At 62.4% G+C, this 23671-nt stretch overlaps 1 protein-coding gene across 3 annotated transcripts in view; it reads left to right on the top strand.

Annotated features, from left to right (window-relative positions):
* Positions 1-11080: 11080 nt before the first annotated feature.
* Positions 11081-23671, top strand: part of RAB11FIP5 (RAB11 family interacting protein 5) — a 38842-nt gene continuing 26251 nt past the window's right edge. The window contains exon 1 of one of the 3 annotated variants that reach the window (XM_041472537.1): positions 11081-11808. In XM_041472537.1, coding sequence (XP_041328471.1) covers positions 11432-11808 — 377 coding nt within the window. In that variant the 5' untranslated portion in view covers positions 11081-11431. The remainder of the gene's footprint in view (positions 11809-23671) is intronic. The other 2 variants (XM_041472535.1, XM_041472536.1) reach the window with 2 other exon arrangements.

Below are 23671 nucleotides of genomic sequence, written 5' to 3'. Positions count from 1 at the left end.
GGCAGGCTCAGCTGCTCCTCGGTGCAGAGAGGACGTGGGCAGGCAGCGCTCCTGCCCCAGCAGCTGCTGCTGCCACCAGAGCTCCTGCTCCAGCCGTGCCAGCTGCTCGTGCTGAACATGGTCCGGGCTCGCTGGGCTTTGCCAGGCTCTCCTTCCAGGAGGGGGAAGCAGCACTTGGAGATCAGGAAGCCTGGAGTGACACAGAGAGGGGTCAGGTGGAGAGGAGCCCTTGGAGGGGTCCCCTCTAGTGTGTCCTTCTTTCCTGGAGAGGCAGAGGGAATCCTCCCATTTGGAGCTGTCCCATTCAAAGAGGTTTTTTTCAAGAGTTCCCCCCATTTCCTGAGGATCTTGGAGAGGTGGACACAGGCCCCTCATGGAAAAACATCTCTTTGAGGGAATTTCCCATGTAGAGGTGGAAGGAGCACCCCCACATTTGGAGATGTCCCTTTTGGAGGTGTCCCAAGAGAGATGGGCATGGATTGTCCTGGAAGAGATCCCTCCCCTTGGAGAGGGGAAAGGAGATCCCCATTTGCAGATGGCCCCATGGAGAGGTGGATTCAGGCCCTGTTCTGAGACATTCCCGTGGGAGAGGAGGGCAGGACCCTCCTGGAAGGGGAGAGGGGTCCCTGGGAGAGGCAGTCAAGGGTCCCCCTTGAAGGGGTGGAAGGAGGCCCCCATTTGGGGGTATTCCTGCTGGAGAGGGGGCTGGGGATCCCTCGGAAGAGATCCCCATGAAAGGGATCCCCTGTTCAGAGAGGTGACCAAAAGGTCCCCCCTTGGAGTGGTGGAAGGGGGTCTCCGTTTGTGCGTGCCCCCCCAGGGAGGAAGGTCCCCACTGGGGGGTGTCCCCCAGCAGAGGAGGATGTGGGTCCCTGTGGGGAGAGGGGGTCACCCCTGTGGGGGCAGGAAGGGGTCCCCACTGCGGGGTGTCCCCAGGAGAGGTGGCTCTGGGTCCCCGAGGGAGAAGGAGCCCCCTCAGGGGTGGGCCGGGGTCCCATGCCGGTGTGTCCCTGAGGGAGAAGGACCCACATCCTTGAGGGTGGGCCGGGGTCCTGCTGCAGGGTGTCCCCAAGCAATGGAGGGTCCCGTCATGGGGTGTCCCCGAGCAGCAGAGGGTCCCGGTGTGGAGTGTCCCCAAGCAATGGAGGGTCCCGTCATGGGGTGTCCCCGAGCAGCAGAGGGTCCCGGTGCAGTTTGGGGAGCGGTACCTGTAGCCCCGAGGAGGGTGGCCCAGGCAGGGACACCCCGCACACTGGGGACACCCTGCACACCGGCACAGCCTGCACATTGGGGACACCCCGCACACCGGGGACACCCCGCACACCGGCACACCCCGCACATTGGGGACACCCCGCACACCGGCACAGCCCGCACACCGGGACAGCCCGCAGACCGGGACAGCCCGCGCGTTGTGACACCCCGTATGTTGTGACACCCCGCACACCGGGGACACCCCGCACATTGGGGACAGCCCGCACATTGGGGACACCCCGCACATTGAGGACACCCCGCACACCGACACAGCCCGCACACTGGGACAGCCCGCGCGTTGTGACACCCCGCATGTTGTGACACCCCGCACACCGGGGACACCCCGCACATTGGGGACACCCCGCACACCGGCACACCCCACACACCGGGGACACCCCGCACACCGGCACAGCCCGCAGGCGGGGGCGCAGGGCGGCGGCAGCGGCGGCGGGGCCGGCTGGGGGGGGAGGCGATGGTGAAGGAGCGGCCGGGGGGCGCCGGGGCCGGGGGCGGCACCGCGGGCCGGGGGACAGCGCTGCCCGTCCCGTTATAGGGCCGGGGGCACCGGGGGCGGGACGGCGGCAGCGCCCCTGCCCCGCCCGGCCCCGCTCCGTGTCCCCTCCTTGTCCCTCCGCCCGCGGGGGGATGATGTCCCCTCGCTGTGCCCGCTGCTCCCCTTAGGGTGTCCCCTCCAGTCCCGCAGCCCTCAGCAGGGATGTCCCACCGCGGTGTCCCCCAGCTCTTGGTGGCAATGTCCCCCCCGTGTCCCCCTGCCCTTGACTGGGTGTCCCCCCGTGTCACCCCACCCTCGATGGGAAGATACCCCCCCATGCCCCCTGTCCCCATTTAGGATGCTGTCCCATGTCCCCTTGCCCTTGCCCGGGTGTCCCCCCGTGTTCCCCTGCCCCCCCGCTGGGATGTCCCCCCACCCTGGGGCAGAGACCCCCCCGTGTCCTCTCACAGGGTGACATTGGTCCTGAATCACTCCGTGGGACCACACAGCAACGCAGTGTCACCCCAAGGCCACCAAATTCCCGGGGCAGGGACTTGGGGTGCCCCTTGGCCCTCTGAGCTCGGCACCCCCGCACAGCTGGTTTTGGGGGTCAGCACACCCCGGGCCAGCGAGGGCACGGGACAGGCGCCGGGACGTGCCGCTGGCAGAGGCGGGGGGCTCTCCCTGCGCCCCCCAGCCTGGCTGATGGGATTCAGATGGTCATTAGGGTCTGAGATTCTTAAAAACCCCGCAGCTCGCCCTAATGAGCTGGGAAAAGTCACACCTCGGCCGGCGCGGCGGGGAGCGGCCGCTCAGAGCCTCCCCCGGGGCTCGGGCCTTTATGGGGGAGGAAATGGGGCGCGGGGAGCCGGCCCGGGGCCACATCTGCGCCACAGCAGCCCCCTCGCTCGGCTGGCCCCGGGGACAAAGCCCGGAGCCGCTCCGGGCTGGGAACAGCCCCGGGGATCGCTGCAAAAGTCAGCAGGGCTGTGCCGGGGCCAGGGGCACCCCGCGGATGGACAGGGACACGGGACCCCCAGAGCCCCGGGCTGGCACCCCCGGCCGGAGCCTGCAGGTGGAAACTCCCCGGGGGGGGGTCTGTACTCCAAAAAATCAAAAAAAATCCCTAAAACCCCCCGGTGGGCACCGCATTCCCTGGGGCAGCACAGGGACCCCTCCCACGGGCACTGCCCCTGCGCTGGGGGCAGAGGAAGGCCCTGGGGAGGGGGCAGGGACGAAAGGGGCAGATTTGGGGTTATGGGGTCTGAATGATGGCCTTGGGAAGATAAAGAGGCAGGAGGCCCTTGGTGGGCTCGGCTGTGTTTGATAGGAGCTGCTTTCCCTTTTTTTATTCTCTTTTCCTCTCCCCGGTTTGATGGAGCTCAGCAAACACCCCTGAGCCCTGACACAGCTGGGTGACACCAGGACGGGGTGCTCAGTGTCCCCAAGCCCTGACACAGCTGGGTGACCCCAGGACGGGGTGCTCAGTGTCCCTGAGCCCTCACAGGGCTGGGTGACCCCAGGACGGGGTGCTCAGTGTCCCTGAGCCCTGACACAGCCCGGTGACCCCAGGACAGGATGCTCAGTGTCCCTGAGCCCTCACAGGGCTGGGTGACCCCAGGGTGGGGTGCTCAGTGTCCCCGAGCCCTGACACAGCTGGGTGACCCCAGGACGGGGTGCTCCGTGTCCCTGAGCCCTGACACAGCCCGGTGACCCCAGGACAGGATGCTCAGTGTCCCTGAGCCCTCACAGGGCTGGGTGACCCCAGGACGGGGTGCTCAGTGTCCCTGAGCCCTGACACAGCTGGGTGACCACAGGACGGGGTGCTCCGTGACCCTGAGCCCTGACACAGCTGGGTGACCACAGGACGGGGTGCTCCGTGACCCTGAGCCCTGACACAGCTGGGTGACCCCAGGACGGGGTGCTCAGTGTCCCTGAGCTGGGTGGGACTCTGGTGGCACCTGTGGGGTTGGGATCCAGGTGATAAAGGGCCAGATTCTGGTGTCCAGTGGGGTTTGGGATCCATGGGGCTGGGATCCAGCTGATGTGGGGTGAAATGGAGACAGAGGTACCCCGCAGGTTTTTGGTTCAGTTCTTCTCCAGGTGGGAGAATCCTGTCCTGGGGAGAGGGAAGGGAGGTGTCAGAGATCTGGGGAGGTGCTGCTGTGCAGGCAAGGAGCAGGCAGAGCTGGGACTGGGGTCACTGCCCACAAACCCAGTGTCTCCTTGGGATCCAGCAGTGGGATGTGAACCCAGGGATGGCTCCGGCCCGATTTTGAGCATTAATTGCCGAAGGCTCCTGAGCTAATTAGTGACAAAGCTGCTCATTAGCCCTGGGTGGGGTGTGCACTGCAGAGGATGGAGCTCCAGGTTCCTGGGCAGGCTCAGGGTGATCCCAGACCCCCAGGACCCCGCTGGGCTCTGTGTCCATCCCTGTCCTGCAGCATCCCTCTGTCCATCTGTCCATCTGCCCAGTGTCCGTCTGTCCCTCTGTCCACGTGTCAGTCCCAGCTCTTGGAGCTTTTCCCCCACAAAACCTCTTTGCATCCAACTGCCAGCCCTGCACCGTGGGGCCAGGAACACCCCCAGTTTGGGGGAAAAGGGACATTTTCTACCAATTCAGCCGAAATTACTGGAAAAAAAGGGAAGTGTTTGGATACCCACTGCCATCAAGTGGCTGAGGAGGGTCCAGACCTGACCCTTGTCCTTTGTGGGATCATTTTATCAGTTCCACATCCTCCCCCAAGAAAATCCTCTCTGTTTTCCGGTTATTAAAGGTCTCACACCCGCATTTGGGATGCAGAGCAAAGCCCTCCCTTAAGCATCCTAAGATATGCAGCTCCACTTCTTCTCTCCAAAGACCTGACCCAGCTGCAGGGAGGTTTTCCCAAGCAGGACTTGGACGTGCACAGGTCACCCCGGCTGTTTGAGGGTGGAAATGCAGGAAAAATAAAGGAAAAAATATTTTTAAACCCTGGCAGATTTGCCTGACCTGAGAAACTCCTTGCACAGGAGATTTTGGAATTTGGGAGCTCCAACAGAGGAATTTCTGCAAATGATGACATCCATAGCTGAATGATGGGATAGAATGTGCCCCAAATCCCAAACTGGGGTGTCCTGCAGCAGAGCAGAGCAGCTGGCTGCTGGGATGGGGACCCTTGGGACTGGAACTGGTCCCCCCTGGGCTGGGTTTGATCACCCAGGAATGGGGTGGATCCTTCAGGGGTATGTGATGTTCAAAGCTTTTCCCATGCACCTGAAGGAAAAATGATGATTTTGGTTTTTTCTCCACAATCTTCCTCATTTCTGTTCTGGGGCTTTTGGAACTGTGGCTGTCCTGGGGGTCCTGCCCTGCCCTTCCCACTCTGCTCTGCTCCTGCTCCCTGCCCAAACTCCTTTGGATGCTGACAGTGCCACAGGAGCCACTTCCCAAAAAAAAAAAAATTCTCTTTTTGGAGCACCTGGGTCTGATTCCCAAAGGCACCTGAAGTGCTGAGCATCTCTGATCCACAGGGATCCAGGGACCCACTCAGCAGGGACCCCAGTCAGGGGACATCCCAGTCAGGGACAATCCCAGTCAGGGGACATCCCAGTTAGGGAACATCCCAGTTAGGGACAATCCCAGTTGGTGACAATCCCAGTCAGGGACAATCCCAGTTGGTGACAATCCCAGCTGGCACAACTGCAGTCAGCTGCCAGCTCCCATCACCAGCCACCCCAATTAACAGGCTGCTAATTACCGGGGATGCCGGTCAGGGCCGATCCCAGTGAGTGAATCCAGAGACCCCCCGGCTATCGGGATCCCAGAGGACCCCGGCTGGGAGGGGCCGCAGGGCAGGGTCCCAGGGGGTCCCGGGGGTCCCGGTGGGGTCCCGGTCAGGTCGCAGTAGGATCCCAATGAGGTCCTGGAAGGTCCCGGAAGGTCCCGGTCAGGTCCCGGTGGGGTCCCAGGGGGTCCCCGTGACGTCCCGGTCAGGTCCCGGTGGGGTCCCGGAAGGTCCCGGTCAGGTCCCGGTGGGGTCCCAGGGGGTCCCGGTCAGGTCCCGGTGGGGTCCCCGTGGGGTCCCCGCGGAGCCGTTCCCTCAGTGACCGCCAGAGGGCGATCCCAGACCGCGCTGGGCCCCGGTGGCACCGGGAGGGGACCGGGATGGGGACAGCGGGATGGGGACAGTGACATGGGACAGGGATGGGGACAGTGACACGGGACAGGGATGGGGGCAGCGGGATGGGAACAGTGACACGGGACAGGGATGGGGACAGTGACACGGGACAGGGATGGGGACAGCAGGATGGGAACAGTGACAAGGAACAGTGGGATGGGACAGCAGGATGGGGACAGTGACATGGGACAGAGGGATGGGACAGAGGAAAAGAGACAGTAGGGTGGGGACAGCAGGATGGGGACAGTGACATGGGACAGTAGGATGGGGACACTGAAAAGGGACAGAGGGATAGAGACAGTGGGATAGGACAATGGAATGGAAACAGTGGGATGGGACAGTGGGATGGGAGAGGGAGTGGGGATGGGGAAGTGGGACTGAGTGATAGAGACAATGGCATGGGACAGAGGGATGGGACAGTGGGCTGGGACACAGCAGGGTGGGACACAGCAGGGTGGGACACCCGGTGCCAGGAGGTTTTTCCCAGGATGTTTATCACAGAGGTTTGTCCCAGCAGATAAAGGGGGGCTCCGAGCTGTCCCCTCTCCGTGCTTTGGTGCCGCTGGTCCACGGGAGCTCTGGCTGAGCCTTTGGGTGTCGATGTGGGACATGTCCCCACAGCCCGAGGGACAGCAGCCATGGGCACCGTGGGAAGGGGGAGATTTGTCCTTCACCTGCTGATTTTGGGACAGCAGGACCAAACTGCTCTGATGTCCTCTCCGGGGCCTGCAGCACCCCCAGGGCCAGCAGCCCCTCGCGGGTCCCCCTCTCCGGCCACCTGCCCCCCGAGGCGGGAGGGGTCCGCGCCGCTCCATCTGCCAGCGGCAAAGTCACACGCGGTGTCATTGCCAAATCCAGAGGCGCCCGCGGAATTGATGGCGCCGGATTTCCACCCCGGCGTGTCAACAAGGCTCCTCGGCCTCCCGGGAGCCCCCTTAATCCCGCGCACAATTGCAGTTTGCTGTGCAAACAGCGCGGGGGGCTTTGCATGACAAGCGCGTCCTTGGGGGGCCGCGGCCGCGGGGAGCGGAGCCCGGCATCGCTGCCGGGGATTGAGCGCTCGGAGCGGCGCCCCCGGCTCGCCCCCGTCCCCCGGGAGCGGGGGGCCCTCTGCCCACCCTCCTGCCCATTGATTGACTCCGGGGAAGGCTAAGAACGCCCGGAGATTGATGCTCTGAATGCCGGCCCCGGATCAAACGGAGCCAATTTTCCGTGCGGGATTCTCCGGATAAAGCCCAGAGCGTGGATTTTGCCCCCTGCAAGGGCGGGTGAAGGGGACAGGGGGGCAAGGAGAAGGGCGAGGGGAGGGAGGGGCCTCCAGCCCTCCCCCTCCGCCGAACAATCAGAATAAAAGCAAATTATTTCTCCCATTTCCCTTCCCGAGATGAGCGATAAAGCGTCCATCCCGAAAAGCGCCTGATAACGCTTTAATTTCACTGCGAGGCCTAAAAATGCCATTTCTACGCAAAGCAGGGCCCGCTCTCCTCCCCGGCCGCCTTTTGATAGATGTTGGGTGATTTTTCCTCCCCTTTTCCTCCCATTCCCGGCGCGCTTGGCGCAGGGGAAATGCCCCCGGAGCTACGAGCGCCGCACAATAAAGCAAAATCATATTTTAGTCAAAATAGGCAGACGGCGCTCGCAGCCAACTTTCAAATTAGCATTTTGAGGGCAAATATGCAGCAATTTGAGATAATGAGGCCTGATTATTCAATCCAATGAATGTTAAATAGGCAGCGAGGGCGCCCGCGCCTTATCTCCCCCGCTTTCCATTTATTTGACTTTAGTTTAGTTTTAATCGTTTCCCATTTGAACTCTTTATTTGTCTTGGCTCAGGCCCCTTCCCCCACAGCCCCACTGCTCCCTCCTTCCCTTCCCGGGCATCCCGCGCTGCCAGCTGGGACTGTGCCCTGCCAGCCCTTCCCAGGGCGCTGGGACAAGTTCTGCTGCTTGTATTCCAAGGAATTGGGGCTGGGGAAGCTTTGGGTGTTGCTCTCAGTCCCGGTGTCCGGGTTTGGGGGTTGTTTTGGTGGTTTGGGAATATTTGCAGGGACGTGCGTCCTTGGGAAGACATGCCATGGACACTGTGGAATGCTTTGAGTTGGAAGGGAACAAAAAGCTCACCCAGTTCCATCCAGGGACACCTCCCACTGTCCCAGGTGGATCCAAACATTCCCAGCTCTCCAGCCTGGCTCCAGAGCAGAGGGGCTCCAGCCCTGCAGCAGCTCCGGGGCCTCCTCTGGGCTCTCTGCAGCAGCTCCACGTCCTCGTGCTGTTGGCCCCAGGGCTGGGGCAGCTCTGCAGGTGGGCTCTCACCTGAGGGGCACAGGGACACAATTCCCACCTTCCTGCTGCCACCAGCCCCGGGCTGAGCAGGGGGTTTTTGGGTCATTTCCAGCCTCTCCCACCTTCGAGGTGCTGCATTCCCAGCTCTGCCTCTTCCTTCACCCCTTCCCTTCCCTGCAGGGCTGGCGCTGCTGTCGCTCCCACCCCGGCTCTCGGCTCCACCACAAAATGGATCCAGAGACCCAACGAGCCCTGGGAATGGGATCCCAGCCTTGGGAATGGAATCCCAGCCCCAGGAATGGGATCCCAGCCTTCCCAAGCAAAGCCTGGCTCGGCATCCCCAATCCCATCCCAATCCCATCCCAATCCCAATCCCAATCCCATCCCATCCCATCCCATCCCATCCCATCCCAATCCCATCCCATCCCATCCCAATCCCAATCCCAATCCTAATCCCATCCCATCCCATCCCATCCCATCCCATCCCATCCCAATCCCATGGCTCCCGCTGTTCCTGCAGCGCTTTCCTGCTCTCCCATGAAAATCCCATTTCTCTGCAGCCCAACAAGATCCCCCATCCCAGGGAGGGGCAGCTCCAGGCTGGGCAGCTCCTGGGGTGAGCAGCTGCTGCTCCCATTGGGATGGACAGAGGGATTTTGGACCAAAAGTGTGGAAAAAGAGAAAAAAGTCATTGCATCGGTGTTGTTTTCCAGCTGCCCCCGGGATGGAGCTGGCTTTGTTGGGAGTCCACTCCCAGGGCTTTAGGGGAGCATCAGGGTGGGCTGGGACAGGGACATTCCCTGCAGGAGGAGGAAGAAAAAATTAAGTTAAAAAAAAATTGGAGGAAAGGTTAAAGCTGATGGAGAAACTAAAGGAAAAGAATTGAATTACTCAAAAATTGAAGGAACCGTTAAAGTTGAAGGAGAAATGAAAGGAAAAAATTAAATTAAAATTGATGGGGGAAAATGAAATTACAGCAGAAATTAAAGCCAAAGCAAAAATTGATGTTAAAACAAAAATTAAATGTGAAGGAAAATTTAAAGCAAAAAAATTTGAAGTTGGAGCAAGAATTAAAGGAAAATATCACCCAGCCCAGGCTCGCTGAGGATGCTGCAAAGGATCCCTGTCTTCCCTTTGATTCCAGAGTGGAATAAAAAATACAGTAATTGATTTAGGGGTAATTAAAAACCCTCCTTATGCATCAAATGCAAAGGTGAGCGTGAAATCAAAGAGATGAATAAATACGAGATAAATAAATAGGAGCAGGGCAGGGAAGGTGAAGGGAGATGGAGAAAAATCCCAATTATGGAGGTAAAAGATGGGAAGTGGCGGAGAGGAGGAGATGTGCTGGGAGCAGAGATAATCAGAGCATAAAAAACGGGGGAAAACAATCAAAAGCAGGGAAAATCAAAAGCAGATGCTGAGGAGGGATAAGGGGCAGCGGTGGAGCGGGAGCAGGCCCTGGACTGCGGGATAATTGGATCTGAGTTCATCGGGGGGATAAGATTCCCAGGCAGGGGTCTGCTCCCTGCAAGGATCTTTTAATTCGGGATGGGAATGCGGCTGGGGCAGCGCGTCCCGACGGGAAACACGGGGTTTGCTGCAGCTCAGGGGCGTGCTCGGGCTTTGGGGTGAAATGGGGAATGGGAATGGGAATGGGGAATGGGGAATGGGGAATGGGAATGGGAATGGGGAAAGGGAATGGGAATGGGAATGGGAAATGTAGAGTGGGAAATGGGGAATGGGAATGGGAATGGGAAATGGGAAATGGGAAATGGGAATGGGCTCCTCCTGCACTCGGCGGCTTCAGCCCCCTCAGCTGCTGTGGGGCCAGCAGGAACCCCAAGGGAAGGGGAGGTACACGGGGTCACGGGATGAGGGGGCTGGAAGGGACCTCAGAGAGTGCTTGGTGTCCCCTCCCAGTGTCCCCTCTCGGTGTCCCCGCTTGGTGTCCCTGTCCCCTCTCGGTGTCCCCTATCTGTGTCCTTGCTCGGTGTCCTTCCCTCTCAGTGTCCCTACTCGGTGTCCTCTCTCTGTGTCCCCTCTCGGTGTCCCCATTCGTGTCCCCTCTCGGTGTCCCCCTCCCCTCTTATTGTCCCCTCTCGGTGTCCCCATTCGTGTCCCCTCTCTGTGTCCCCCTCCCCTCTCGGTGTCCCCTCTCGGTGTCCCCTCTCGGTGTCCCCCTCCCCTCTCAGTGTCCCCTCTCGGTGTCCCCCTCCCCTCTCGGTGTCCCCTCTCAGTGTCCCCTCTCGGTGTCCCCCTCCCCTCTCAGTGTCCCCGCGCTGGAGCGGAACGGGCGCGCCGGGAGCGGTGGCAGCGGTGGCAGCGGTGGCAGATGGCAGCGATAGGGCAGGGCTGGCACGGCCCCGCCGCCCCGGCCGCCCCTTATCGCGGCGGGATCGCGGCCTGACCTTGCCCCGGGCACGGAACGGCGGCGGGGCCGGAGCTGTAACGGGACACTGGGGACACTGGGAGGGGACACGGGGACTGGGGCCCCGGCCCTCGCCCGGCCCGGCCTGGGAAACGCTCCCGGTGGGGAGGGGTGGGCGGTGGGGAAGGGTGCGCGGGGCTCGGGGACACCGGGGATCGGTCAGGGACACCGGGGGACAGCCGGGGACACCAGTGAGTTCAGCAGGGAACACCGGGGATCGGCCAGGGGGGCACCGGGGATCGGCCAGGGGGACACGGGAGATCAGTCAGGGACACTGGGGATCGGCCGTGGGGACACCGGGGGTCGGCCGGGGACACCGGGGAGCTGCTCCCGGTGCGCCTGGCCACTGCAGAACGGCCCCGTTACCAAGCTCCTGGGCGCCACCCCGGCCCCGCCCCCGGCCCCGCCCCCTCCAACCGCCAGGCGGGATGGAGCGCTCGGGGGGCGGAGCCAATGCGGGTGGGGCGGGGCAAGCCCTGCCAGTGGGGCGTGGCTAAGAGTCGGGGGCGTGGCTAGCGCGCGGCGGGGCCGGTTGGGGCGGGGCTAAAGCCGAGCGGGGCGGAGGCAGAGCGCGTTGTGGGCGTGGTCAGAACGGCACGGGGGCGTGGTCAGCGCCGTTGCGGGCGTGCCCTGCGCCGTTGTGGGCGGGGCCGGCCCGGCCGGTGTCGCTCGCGCTGCGGCAGCGGCGGCTCCGGAGCGGGGCCCGGCCCGGCCCGGCCGCTTCTCCCGGCCCTGCCCCGCCCCGCCCGGCCCTGTCCGGCCCCTTCTCCCGGCCCGGCCGCTTCTCCCGGCTCTGCCCCGCCCGGCCCGGCCATGGCGCTGCTGCGGGCGGCCGCGCTGCCCGCTGAGGGCTGCCCGGCCTGGCTGCCCACGCACGTCCAGGTGACGGTGGTGCGGGCCCGCGGGCTGCGCTGCAAGGGCGGCGGCAAAGGCAAAGCGGGCGGCAGCGACGCGTACACCGTGATCCAGCTGGGCCGCGAGAAGTACAGCACCTCGGTGGCCGAGAAGAGCGGCGGCAGCCCCGAGTGGAGGGAGGAATGCGCCTTCGAGCTGCCCCCCGAGCCCGGGGCCTGCGCCGAGCTGGTGCTCACCGTGATGCACCGGGCGCTCGTGGGCATGGACCGCTTCCTGGGCCAGGCCCTGGTGCCGCTGGAGCCCGCCCGGCTGCGCGGCCGCGAGCCCGACGAGCGGTGAGTGAGGGGCGGCCGGGGCCGGGCCGGGCCGGGCTGGGCCGGGCGGCCCCGGGTGGGGGGCACAGGGTCCCAGGGTGGGCACATGGACCCCTCCCGTGTCCTGGGACTGGTGTCCTTGGGTCCTCGCGTGTCCCAGGGTGGTGTCAGGGCGTCCCCGGGTACCCCTGGAGGAGCAGTGGGGTCACTGTGTGCCCCAGGGTGGGCACATGGAATCCCCCAGAGCCCTGGCGTGGCTGTCACTGGGTCAGTGTGTGCCCCAGGGTGGGCACATGGAATGCCCCAGAGCCCTGGTGTGGCTGTCACTGGGTGGGCAGGGTGGGCACACAGACACCCCCAGTGCCCTGGCATGGCTGTCACTGGGTCACTGTGCCCAGGGTGGGCACACAGACACCCCCAGAGCCCTGGCATGGCTGTCACTGGGTGGGCACGGTGGGCACACAGACACCCCCAGTGCCCTGGCATGGCTGTCACTGGGTCAGGGTGCCCCAGGGTGGGCACACAGACACCCCCAGAGCCCTGGCATGGCTGTCACTGGGTCAGGGTGCCCAGGGTGGGCACCGCGGGGTCCCTGGCTCCCCAGGACGGCTGCTGGAGGAGGAAGGCCATCACGGCTTCCCGGGCACCCTCGGGACGTGCCGCGGGGGTTGGGGTGTGGCGGGTCCGGGCGTGCCCGTCTGGGCTCTCCGGGGGCTCACGGTGGCCCGGGGTGCGCTGGGGAGGGGTCCGGGGCAGGGCTGGCTGTGTGACCCCCTGGAAGGACTCGGGGCATGGCAGGGCCGGGGGATGCCCCGGGAAGGACGTGCCCGAGGCTGTCCCTGTGTCCCCGGGAGGGAATGTGCAGGACAGGGCACCGGAGCATCCATCCCCGGGCAGGCACAGCGCGGCCCCTCTGCTTCCGACAGGGCTCTGTCCCTCCTGGGCAGCCACAGCCGCACCTCCAGGTTTGTCCCCTGCTGGCTGCGGTGGCTTTGCAGCCCCCCCACCGTTGTCACCTGGTTTGAGGCGGAGTGTCCCCAATTTGGGGTCCAGACCCCAGCCCCGTGCTGCCCTCAGCCCAAATCCCGTGCGTGGGGGGAACTGCTGATCCTCCTCCTTCCCCAGAAGGGCTTACAACAATCAGAATGTTTCCGAGCCTTTGCCAAGCACAGAAGCGCAGGAATGCGGCTGGAATTCCTTTCGGGAAGGAGTTTTGGGGGCTTTGTTGCAGGCAGAGCTGGCAGTGCCCCCTGCTCCCTGGCCCCCAGTGCCGGCAGTTGTGCTGGCGTGCTGCCCGAAGCTGCGGCCGTGGAGAGGAGCCTGCCTCGCCCTCCCTCCAGCAGGACGGGCTGGGACAGTTCTCCCCGTGCAGAAAGCAGCTCCCAGCTCAGAGCGGGAGCCTGGAGCCGGCCGGCAGCTCCCCCCGCGTTTATTGTGCTGTTCTTAGCAAAACACCGCCATTCCTGGGCCCTGATGGAAACCAGCACCACTGCAGGGGCTGGGATGTGGGACAGCCCCTGGGCTGGGGAGAGCCCTGCCCTGGGAGAGGATGCTGTGGGGCTGTGCAGAGCAGGAGCCCTGCCCTGGGAGAGGATGCTGTGGGGCTGTGCAGAGCAGGAGCCCTGCCCTGGGAGAGGATGCTGTGGGGCTGTGCAGAGCAGGAGCCCTGCCAGGGCTGCTCCTTGCTCTTGGCGTCCCAAAGGTCTCGTCACGGGCTGTTAATCCCACGGGAGCAATGTCCAGCCTGTGTCACCCCGTGACACCAATCCTGCAGCCAAGGGGGGAGCCAGGCTGTGAGGCTGGACATGCCCAGGGGCTTGGAGAAGGCTGCAGGGAGACATTCCAGCACCTTCCAGGGCCTGGAGGGGCTCCAGGAGAGCTGCAGAGGGACTGGGGACAAGGCCTGCAGGGACAGCACACAGGGAATGGCTCCCACTGGCAAAGGGCAGATTGGGCTGGGATCTTGGCAAGGAATTCCTGGCTGGGAGGGTGGGCAGGGGCTGGGCTGGAATTCCCAGAGCAGCTGTGGCTGCCCCTGGATCCCTGGCAGTGCCAAGGCCAGGTTGGACATTGGGGCTTGGATCCACCTGGGAGAGGGGAAGGGATGGAATGGGATGAGCTTTGAGGTCCCTTCCAGCCCAGCCCATTCCATGATTCTCCCATTTGCTGTCTCCCTCCCTCCCTCCCTTCCTGTAGCTTTGCTTGCATAAGGAAAATTCACTTCCCCTTGAGGCAGTCAGAATCACAGGAGCTTTTAAAACTCTGTTTTCACCCGTGGCCCTGAGGATGGAAACGAGCACTGAAAACACCACGGAAGCTCTCACCCTGTGCCCCGAGGGTGGGTGGCACCTCTGCAGCCTGGAGGGGCCACGCTGGTTTTTGGAGGAGAATCCCAGGGGCTGGAGCTTGTCCAGCTGGGTGGGAGAAGGATCATGGGGAGCTCAGGGGCTTCTGGCTCTTTGGGAGCTTCCAGCCGGCTCCGACGCCTGGAAACAACTTTGTTCAGGAGGAAACTTCCAGTCCCAGATTAGAAAGAGCAAAACAAACAGAGGCTCCCACCCTGGGGCTGGCCCTGCTGGGCCCAGGCAGGCCTGTGCTGGGGAGATAACGGGGCTGTGGGGCTGAGCTCTGCCCTGGCTGCTGGCATCCCATCCTCGCCCTGCTGCCAGGCCAGGGGAGCCTGCTCCAGCACAGCATCCCTTGTCAGGGTGGTGGGTGACCTTGCTCTCATTTCCCTGCAGGTTTTTATTGCACAGGAACTTGAGCAGTGATAATTGTTATCCTTGTTTTCGGCTGGCTGGAAAATGTTCCGTCAAGCTTGGACTCTTCCCCGGGAAGGGAGGCCGGGGCTGTTTACCAGCTCCTCGTGCTGCTCAGCCTGGGTCACTTCGGTGCTTTGCCAGGGGAAAATCAGCTCCTGGAGTTGCACAAGAGCAGCCTGAGAGCTCTCATGGCCTTTTTGGGCATCCCAGGGTTTGTCCCACTGCTCAGGCAGCTCTGGGGATCGGGCTTGGCAGCAAAGCAAGCTCTGAGCATCATTTCCCCCTTTGCATTGAGCCTTTGTGCATCCAGAGAGCCCTGGGCAGGAGCTCCTGGTCCTCACCTCCCTCCCCTGCCTGATCCTGCACTGCCCTGTCCTGTGCTCAGTCCCTGCAAAGCCAGGGTCCAGGAAAAGAGGGATTTTTGGGAACTCACAAGGCAGCTGTTGCTTCTGCTTCCCAACATCCAGGAAATGCCCTTGGAGTCCCCCGTGGGGCTCATCCTGTGGGGTGGCAGCGAGCCAGGGACTGTGCCCTGCACGCCCAGCCCATCAGCTGGCACCTGGGAAAGCTGGGAGGGCATCCAGAGAAACAGGGTTCCATCCCAGACACCAGGCTGGGTTTGCATGGAATGAGAGAATCCTGCAGTGGTTTGGGTTGGAAGGGGCTGTAAAAGTCACCCAGTGCCACCCCTGCCATGGCAGGGACACCTCCCACTGTCCCAGGTGCTCCAGCCCCAGTGTCCAGCCTGGCCTGGGCACTGCCAGGGATCCACAGCTGCTCTGGGCACCCTGTGCCAGGGCCTGCCCACCCTGCAGGGAACAATTCCCAGTTCCCAAGATCCCATCCATCCCTGCCCCCTGGCAGTGAGAGCCATTCCCTGTGCTCTGTCCCTCCAGGCCTTGTCCCCAGCCCCAATCCAGAGGATCTGGAGACCCTTCCCTTGGCCCAGGTTTGGCACCCCTTGGGAGAACAGCAAGGGAGGGGACACTGAGGGGGACAGGAGGTGCCTGGGGACACCTGCAGGGCTGGACCTTGGATCTCCCTGCCTGGGAACCCAAAATACCCTTGACTGGCAGGGTGAGGGTGAGGCTGATGCTGGAGGAAGCAGCTGAGGCCCAGGGTTTCCTGGGCTGGCTAAAGCTGGTCCTTAGCTGCCATTCCCTGGTCCCTCCCTCTCTGAAGAACCATTTCCATTTGTCTCCTGTCCCACAGATCTCCCAGCCCTGGCACAGGGGAAAGGTTGAAGGTGGCAGCACGAGCTGCCAGGGCTCAAAGCCCAGGGCTGGGATCTGTGTCTGAGGGGCAGTGGGTGCAGCAGCAGTCAGCATTCCATTCCTGGCTCTGCTTTTCCTGCAGTGACTTGCACTTGCTCCAGACAGGGAACTCGTCTGGGGGAGTTGTTCCCTCTGCAGAATTAGCTCAGCTCTGACTTCCCCAAAGCCCTTCCGTGCTGCACTTCCCTCTTCTGGTTCCCCTTCCTGCCCAGCTGCGGGGGCACCTGCTGCTGGGGGGGCTCTGGGGGCTGCCAGAGCCTGGGGCTCTCCTCCCTCCCCACCAGCACAGGACCTTTCCTTTGGCTGCCAGCCTGTGCCAGCCCAGGTCCTTGAGGCCACCAGGGCTTTCTGCTCCACGTGGGGCTGGAGGAGCTGCTCAGGGGAAGGGACAGGGTTGGGGGAGTGCCATGGGGGCAGAGAGAGCAGAGAAGGAGGTGTGAGCCCCGGCACAGGCAGGAGGCTGGGAGAAGGAAGGGGCTGAGCCTGAGGCTCTCCAGAGGGGCCCATCCTGCCCAGTGATGGGTGCTGCCCATCTGCTCAGCGTGTTGCAGGGGTGAGAAGCTCCCTCAGAGCCAAGGATGGTCCCAGATCCCTGCCAGGACCCCCACACCAGGCACTTGTCCCTTGCCCTCGCTGGTGGGACCCGTCCTGTCCCCTCCTTGCTGTGGCTGATGCTTCCCTGGCACTGTCCTGGTGTTCCCCCTGGCATGGACCCGCTGCCATCTCCTCCTGCAGCCCTCTGGACCCTGTCAGCCCACGCTGTGCCTGTGGTGTCTCCTCCCTCCTTTCATGAAGATCAGGAGATCATTAGCAGTGGAATGGGGCTGTGGCAGCCCGCAGGCTCGGGGCTGTGCCATCTCCCTGGGACCTGGTGCTCCTTTCCATTCCCAGCCTGGCCTTGGCTCCCGTGCCAGGGAGACTGTCACACCCAGGCTGGAGCTCTCTCTGCTCCCCGGGGAGCTGAGCCCAGGCCAAATCCCTGCAGCTCTGTCCTTGGCACGGCTGTCCTTAGGCTGAGGAGAGGGAGAGACCTTGCAGTGGGGCGGGGAGGAAAGTGCTGCTCTGGGGGGGATTTGGGATGGGAGCTTTGCATCCCAGGGCACAGAGAGAGCCCTCTTCCCTGTGGGCAGAGTGCCCAGCAAGGCTGGGGAGGCTCTGTCAGCGGCCAGGAGCACCAGGGAGCTCCTGGCATGCCCGAGCTGGGATGGCTCGGGCTGAAAACGCAGCTCCGAGGCAGGAAACGCCCTGAGTGTCGAAATGCTGCAGGGGAGGAGGGGCTGGTGCTGCCAAAAACTGGGGCAGGATGCTCTGCTGGGGGGGCACGGGGGGCAGCCAGGGCTGGGATGGCACCCGTGGTGACCAGGGTGGGGTGACACCCGTGGTGACCAGGGTGGGGTGACATCCGTGGTGACCAGAGATGGGGTGACACCTGTGGTGACCAGGGTGGGATGGACCCGTGGTGACCAGGGTGGGGTGACAGCCGTGGTGACCAGGATGGGATGGATCTGTAGTGACCAGGGTGGGATAATGCCCTTGGTGACCAGAGCTGGGGTGACACCCTTGGTGACCAGCTGACCCCAGGCAAGCGTTTGCCCCGAGCTGGGAGCCCCAGGTGCCCCACAGGGTGTAATTTTGCTCCTCCCATCCCAGTTAACCCCATGTTCACCCCGTTGCCATTGCTGGTTTAAGGAGTTTAAGGCCCTTGCTCTGCTCTCCTGCAGGAAAACTCTGCTTTTCTCATTTTTTAAGATATTTGAGTGGTCTGCTCCCAGTTTAGCTAATCTGGCACGTTGGGTCTGGTGTGTTGGTGGCTGTGGGCACTGGCCCATCACCCTCCATCATCTTACACCCCAAAAAGCTGCAGACTCAGGCTTCTTGCTATTCACATGGATTTTCCAGGGCCCTGACTGCCTCCAGCTGCGGAAAAACCTGCAGCAGCTGGGCAAACCCCTCAGTCCTGTTGGTGCAGAGCTGCAGGCCTGGGGCAGCTGGTGCTGCTGCCTGTGCTGAGCTCAGCTGTGCTCAGTCCCTGCTCCAGGAGTCCCTGCTGCTCCTGTTCTCCAGAGCCTGGCTGAGCCCTTCCTGGCTGGAGGGTGGGCTCTGCTCCCCTCCTTGTGTGGTTCCTGGAGGGATCTGCTCAGTGGTGGAGGAGCCCAAGGAAAACCTGGCATCCTCTGCAGTGCCAGGTGGAAATGGCCTTGGAGCCACTGCTGTGCCCCTGTGTGTGCCTGGGGCCTGTCAGAGCCTGTGCCTGCCTGGGGTGTGCTCAGACCTGCCCTGGAATTCTCCTGCTCCATCAGGACCTGCCTGGGACCTGGGCTTTGGGAATCCATCCCTGGAGCAGCACCCCGGGGGCTCTCCCCAGCTCTGCATTCCCAGGGGTCTCTTCCCTGACACATCCAGCGAGGATGAAGGAGTGGAGCTGCTGCTGGGCTCAGGATCCATTCCCCTCTCCGCTTTCTTCATGTTTGACTCACTGCTGGGCATGGCCGGTGTGATGGGTGAGCAATCCGTGTGTGACCTGTTCCCAGAGCGCCTGGAGCCACTGCCTGGGGCTCTGTGGAGCCATGGTGTCCCTGCCCCGGGGCTGGTGTCCCCTCCCTGGGGCTGGTGTCCCTGCCCTGGGGCTGGTGTCCCTGCCCTGGCATTGGTGTCCCTGCCCCAGGGCTGGTGTCCCTGCCCTGGCATTGGTGTCCCTGCCCCGGGGCTGGTGTCCCTGCCCTGGCATTAGTGTCCCTTCTTTGGCACTGGTGTCCCTGCTCTGGAGCTGGTGTCCCTCCCCTGGCATTGGTGTCCCTTCCTTGGCATCGGTGTCCCTGCCCCGGGGCCTCCCTGCCCTGGCATTGGTGTCCCTGCCCCGGGGCTGGTGTCCCTGCCCTGGCATTAGTGTCCCTTCTTTGGCACTGGTGTCCCTGCTCTGGAATTGGTGTCCCTCCCCTGTCATTGGTGTCCCTTCCTTGGCATTGGTGTCCCTGCCCCAGGGCTGGTGTCCCTGCCCTGGCATTGGTGTCCCTCCCCTGGCATTGGTGTCCCTTCCTTGGCATCGGTGTCCGTGCCCCGGGGCCGGTGTCCCTGCCGTGGCATTGGTGTCCCTTCCCCTGGCGTTGGTGTCCCTTTGGGGAGCAGGCATTCCCCAGGCTCTGGGTGCTGGTTCTGTGTGTTCACCTGCCGTGGTGCCTCTCCCAGCTGGAAGTGGGAAGGGTTCACAGCAGAGGGTGTTTCCCCTGTGCCCCCTGTGCCCTGGAGGGGCTGCCAGGGAGCCTGTGCAGCAGCCCCTGGTGCTCTGCAGTCTCACCCAGTCAGCTCAGGGTTTAACTTTGGGTTCTTGTGCACAGGGCAGGGACCAGCAGCGCTGCCAGTGTCACCTTGTCCCCTGGGCTGTGGTGTCTGGGCAGCCCAGGTCACTGGGTGCCCACGAGGCTGGTTTGGTGGGAGGCAGCTGGGGGAACACAAACCGTGGGTGCTGTGGAGTGTGAGCAGATAAATCCAGCTGGGCTGGTCACTTCCTGACTCCTGCTCGTGCTGTCCCCAGTCATAAATGTTCCAGGCTGTTTCCTGAAACCTTCCCTCTTCCCAGCTGTCCATCCTGTGCTAGAGAAAAGCCTCAGATCCCCAAAACAGAGTAATTTGGGATGAAGCTGCTGCCCGTGCTTCCATGCCAGCACCATCCTGGTGGCTCAGAGCTCTTTTCCATCCCTGGTGTCTGTCCTGGTCCCAAAGCTGTCCCCTCCATGCCATCCCCCACTTGCCAGGCCTTGTCCCATCCCTGGGCACAGCCAGCAGCTGGGACACCAGCAGGGCTGGCCTTTCCCTGCTTCTCAGGCTGTTCCTGCCACTGAGCCCCACTGGAGTGCCAGCATCTCTGTTCCTGGCCTCTGAGGCTGGGATGAGCCCTCTGGCAAGTGCCAGTCCGTGCTGGGATGGTCTCACCTGGCTCCTGTGCCAGAGGAGCACCATGCCCAGGGCCTCCTGCCCTTCCACGCAGCTCCTGCTGTCCCCGTTGGAGGAGCAGGGCTGGCCTCTGGCTGTGTGAGGGGCTGGGCCTTGCTTCCTTGCAGCCTTGTTTGTGAGCCCTTCTGGGAAGAGCGTTTGGAGAGATGAACTTCCCACCTCGGCTGCTCCATCCGCAGGGGAATCAGCCCGTGTTTATTTTCCATCTGTGCTTGCAGCAGCTCGCAGGGATCACCTGGCAGGAGCAGCCATCCAAAACCAACACGGGAACCAGCCCTGCAGAAAAGCTTCCCAGCACTGGCGGGGGAAGCTGGGGCAGGAACACGGAGCCAGACAAAAAAGCACAAAATTCCCCGGGGCTGGCTTGTTTTCCACCCTGTGCTTCCCCTCCCGGCTAGGTGAGCTTCCTCCTGGCCCAGCTGCCTCAGCTGCAGGGAAATGTCCCTGTGCTGGGCTCCTGGGGGGCTGTGCCAAGAGGAGCTGACTCTGAGTTTTCCCTGGATTGGTTCTCCATGGCCTGCCCTGCTCTGTCACTGTAGCAGCCCAGGGGATCCTTGATTTAAGGCTGGGGCTCTCCTGGCCAGCCAGGCTGACCTTGCTGCAGGGATGAATCAGCAGGAAATGCCAGCCTGGAGCAGCCTGGGAAGAGCCTCTGGCTCTGGGCTGGGATGTGCCTGTGTCTGACTGCAGCTCTGAGCTGTGCAGGGCAGGAGCAGTTCTGCTGCTAGAAGGTGAACCTGGCCTGCCCTGACAGTGCTCAGTGCTTTGGGGAGCCTTTGGGGGAGCACCTGAAGTGCAAGTGCTGCAGAAATGCTCCAGCTGTGCCTCCTCCCCTGGTGCATCCCTGAACCCCAGGGGTCACCAAGGACTTCACTCCCCCAGGAAACTCCCTGCTGGCAAAGCACTGGGACCAGCCTGAGAGGGAAACTGGAGCTCCTGGTGCCCGGGGTGTGCTGAGCAGGGCTGCTGGGGCACAGCAGGTCCAGCTGAGCTGGAGCTTGGAGGGGAATCCTGGCGACCCCAGCCAGAGCCATCAGAGGGCAAAGGTGGTCCTCCATGGAATAACCCATGTCCTCCTGGAATAACCCATGTCCTCCTGGAATAACCCATGTTCTCCTTGGAATAATCCATGTTCTCCTTGGAATAACCCATGTTCTCCTTGGAATAACCCATGTTCTCCTTGGGAATAACCCATGTTCTTCTTGGAATAACCCATGTTCTCCCTGTAATAATGCATGTTCTCCTTGGGAATAACCCATGTCCTCCTGGAATAACCCAATGCTCTCCCTGGGAATAATCTGCTCATGCCATCAGGGCTGGCTGTGTCCTGCTCATGGCATCCCAGAGGAGTTGGCTGTGTCCTGTTCATGCCATGTCCTCCTCAAGGCCAGCCCAGTGCTCCCAAACCCCAAGAGGTTTCTCACTGATGGGGAGGAAGCAGTGGCCAGGCATTCCCCCTGTAGCTCCATCAATGTTTCATGGGCCAGGGGTGTCCCCGTGCCCCCCTGGACTGTCCCTGCTGCCCAGGGGAGGACAAAGCTCAGAGGAGAAGGGAAGGTGTTTGCCCTGAGCAAATCCATCCTCTGTGGTCACTTTCCCTCCATAAATCCACCTCATCCTCTGTGGGGTCACTTTCCCTCCATAAATCCACCCCATCCTCATCCTCTGAGGTCATTTTCCCTCCATAAATCCACCCCATCCTCATCCTCTGGGGGGTCATTTTCCCTCTGTAAATCCACCCCATCCTCATCCTCTCTGGGTCATTTTCCCTCCATAAATCCACCCCATCCTCATCCTCTGGGGTCATTTTTCCTCTGTAAATCCACCGCATCATCATCCTCTGGGGTCATTTTCCCTCCATAAATCCACCCCATCCTCATCCTCTCTGGGTCGCTTTCCCTCCACAACCACATTCCCGTGCTCCTGTTTGCCCTTGGCTCAGGCAGGGATGCTGCAGGACGAGGACAGCTGTGGTTTTGGGAGCTCTGTGTCTGCTCCCCGTGCCTGCCCTGATCCTGGCAACAGCAAAAGTAAAAGCAGACCTGTGTGCTGTGTGCCCAGGCTGCCCCTGGCACTGCTGCTCTCCGCGCCGTGGGGGGAGCAGGAGGAGCAGAGCCACTCACGGCGTGTCTGGGAGAGCTGGGCTGTGCTCATTAACCACCGTGACCTAAATGAGTGTGCACAGCCCCACCGTGGGGGCTGGGGAGTCTCTGCCACACGTGGCTGCTGCTGATCCGGGGGACAGCCCAGGGATGGGAGCTGCAGAGCCTCCCCAGGAGCCTCCCCAGAGCCCACGGGGCCGGCAGCAGCTTCCCCTTGCCAGGCTCTTGTGCTTGGGTTCCTCTGCCCAGCTGGGCTCAGTCGCTGCTTCCTTCCCCCCCAGACCCTGCCCTGTGCCTGGATTGCAGATCCTGGGGCTGCTCTCCATTCCCTGTGCCTTGAGAACAGATCCTGGGGCTGCTCTCCATTCCCTGTGCCTTGAGAACAGATCCTGGGGCTGCTCTCCATTCCCTGTGCCTTGAGAACAGATCCTGGGGCTGCTCTCCATTCCCTGTGCCTTGAGAACAGATCCTGGGGCTGCTCTCCATTCCCTGTGCCTTGAGAACAGATCCTGGGGCTGCTCTCCATTCCCTGTGCCTTGAGAACAGATCCTGGGGCTGCTCTCCATTCCCTGTGCCTTGAGAACAGATCCTGGGGCTGCTCTCCATTCCCTGTGCCTTGAGAACAGATCCTGGGGCTGCTCTCCATTCCCTGTGCCTTGAGAACAGATCCTGGGGCTGCTCTCCATTCCCTGTGCCTTGAGAACAGATCCTGGGGCTGCTCTCCATTCCCTGTGCCTTGAGAACAGATCCTGGGGCTGCTCTCCATTCCCTGTGCCTTGAGAACAGATCCTGGGGCTGCTCTCCATTCCCTGTGCCTTGAGAACAGATCCTGGGGCTGCTCTCCATTCCCTGTGCCTTGAGAACAGATCCTGGGGCTGCTCTCCATTCCCTGTGCCTTGAGAACAGATCCTGGGGCTGCTCTCCATTCCCTGTGCCTTGAGAACAGATCCTGGGGCTGCTCTCCATTCCCTGTGCCTTGAGAACAGATCCTGGGGCTGCTCTCCATTCCCTGTGCTTGGATTGCAGATCCTGGGGCTGCTCTCCAGGCCATTCCCTGTGCATGGATAGCACATCCTGGAGTCCCTCACTTTGGGGATGCACCCCCAGCATTGCTGGCTCTGTGCAGTGTCACAGGAACAATACACATTTGTTAGCAAAAGACAATGTCCCAACCTGTGGCTTGTGCTTTCCACCTGTCTGTGGGTGCTCTGCCTGGGTGTGACACCCTGAGGTGTCCCTGGGCTCTCCATTCCCTGGCTGTGACACCCTGGAGGTGTCCCTGGGCTCTCCATTCCCTGGGTGTGACACCCTGGAGGTGTCCCATGGATGTGTCACCCTGGAGGTGTCCCTGGGCTCTCCATTCCCTGGCTGTGACACCCTGGAGGTGTCACCCTGGAGGTGTCCCTGGGCTCTCCATTCCCTGGTGTGACACCCTGAGGTGTCCCATGGATGTGACACCCTGGAGGTGTCCCTGGGCTCTCCATTCCCTGGTGTGACACCCTGAGGTGTCCCATGGATGTGTCACCCTGGAGGTGTCCCCAAGCTCTCTGTGGCAGCAGGACATCACCTGGCAGGGCAGGGGGCAGGAGCTGGGGGAAGAGGAGCAGCTCCCCAGAGAGCAGAGGATGCTGATCCAGGAGGTTCCTCCCCTGAGAAGCACATTCCAGCTGTAGGGAGCAGGGGAAGCAGCACAGACTGGGACACATCTCCTCAGCTGGGAGCAATCCTGCTCCCCTCCAGCTCTGGCTCTGGGGCAGAGTTTCACTGCATTTTAATTGAAATTTTGTAACCTGCA

This window comes from Pyrgilauda ruficollis, unplaced genomic scaffold (assembly GCF_017590135.1).
Source record: "Pyrgilauda ruficollis isolate IOZ18807 unplaced genomic scaffold, ASM1759013v1 scaffold292, whole genome shotgun sequence".
In the NCBI taxonomy this organism is placed as follows: Eukaryota; Metazoa; Chordata; class Aves; order Passeriformes; family Passeridae; genus Pyrgilauda; species Pyrgilauda ruficollis.
The sequence above is the reverse complement of the archived record's forward strand: the minus strand, read 5'-3'. Positions and strand labels throughout refer to the sequence as shown.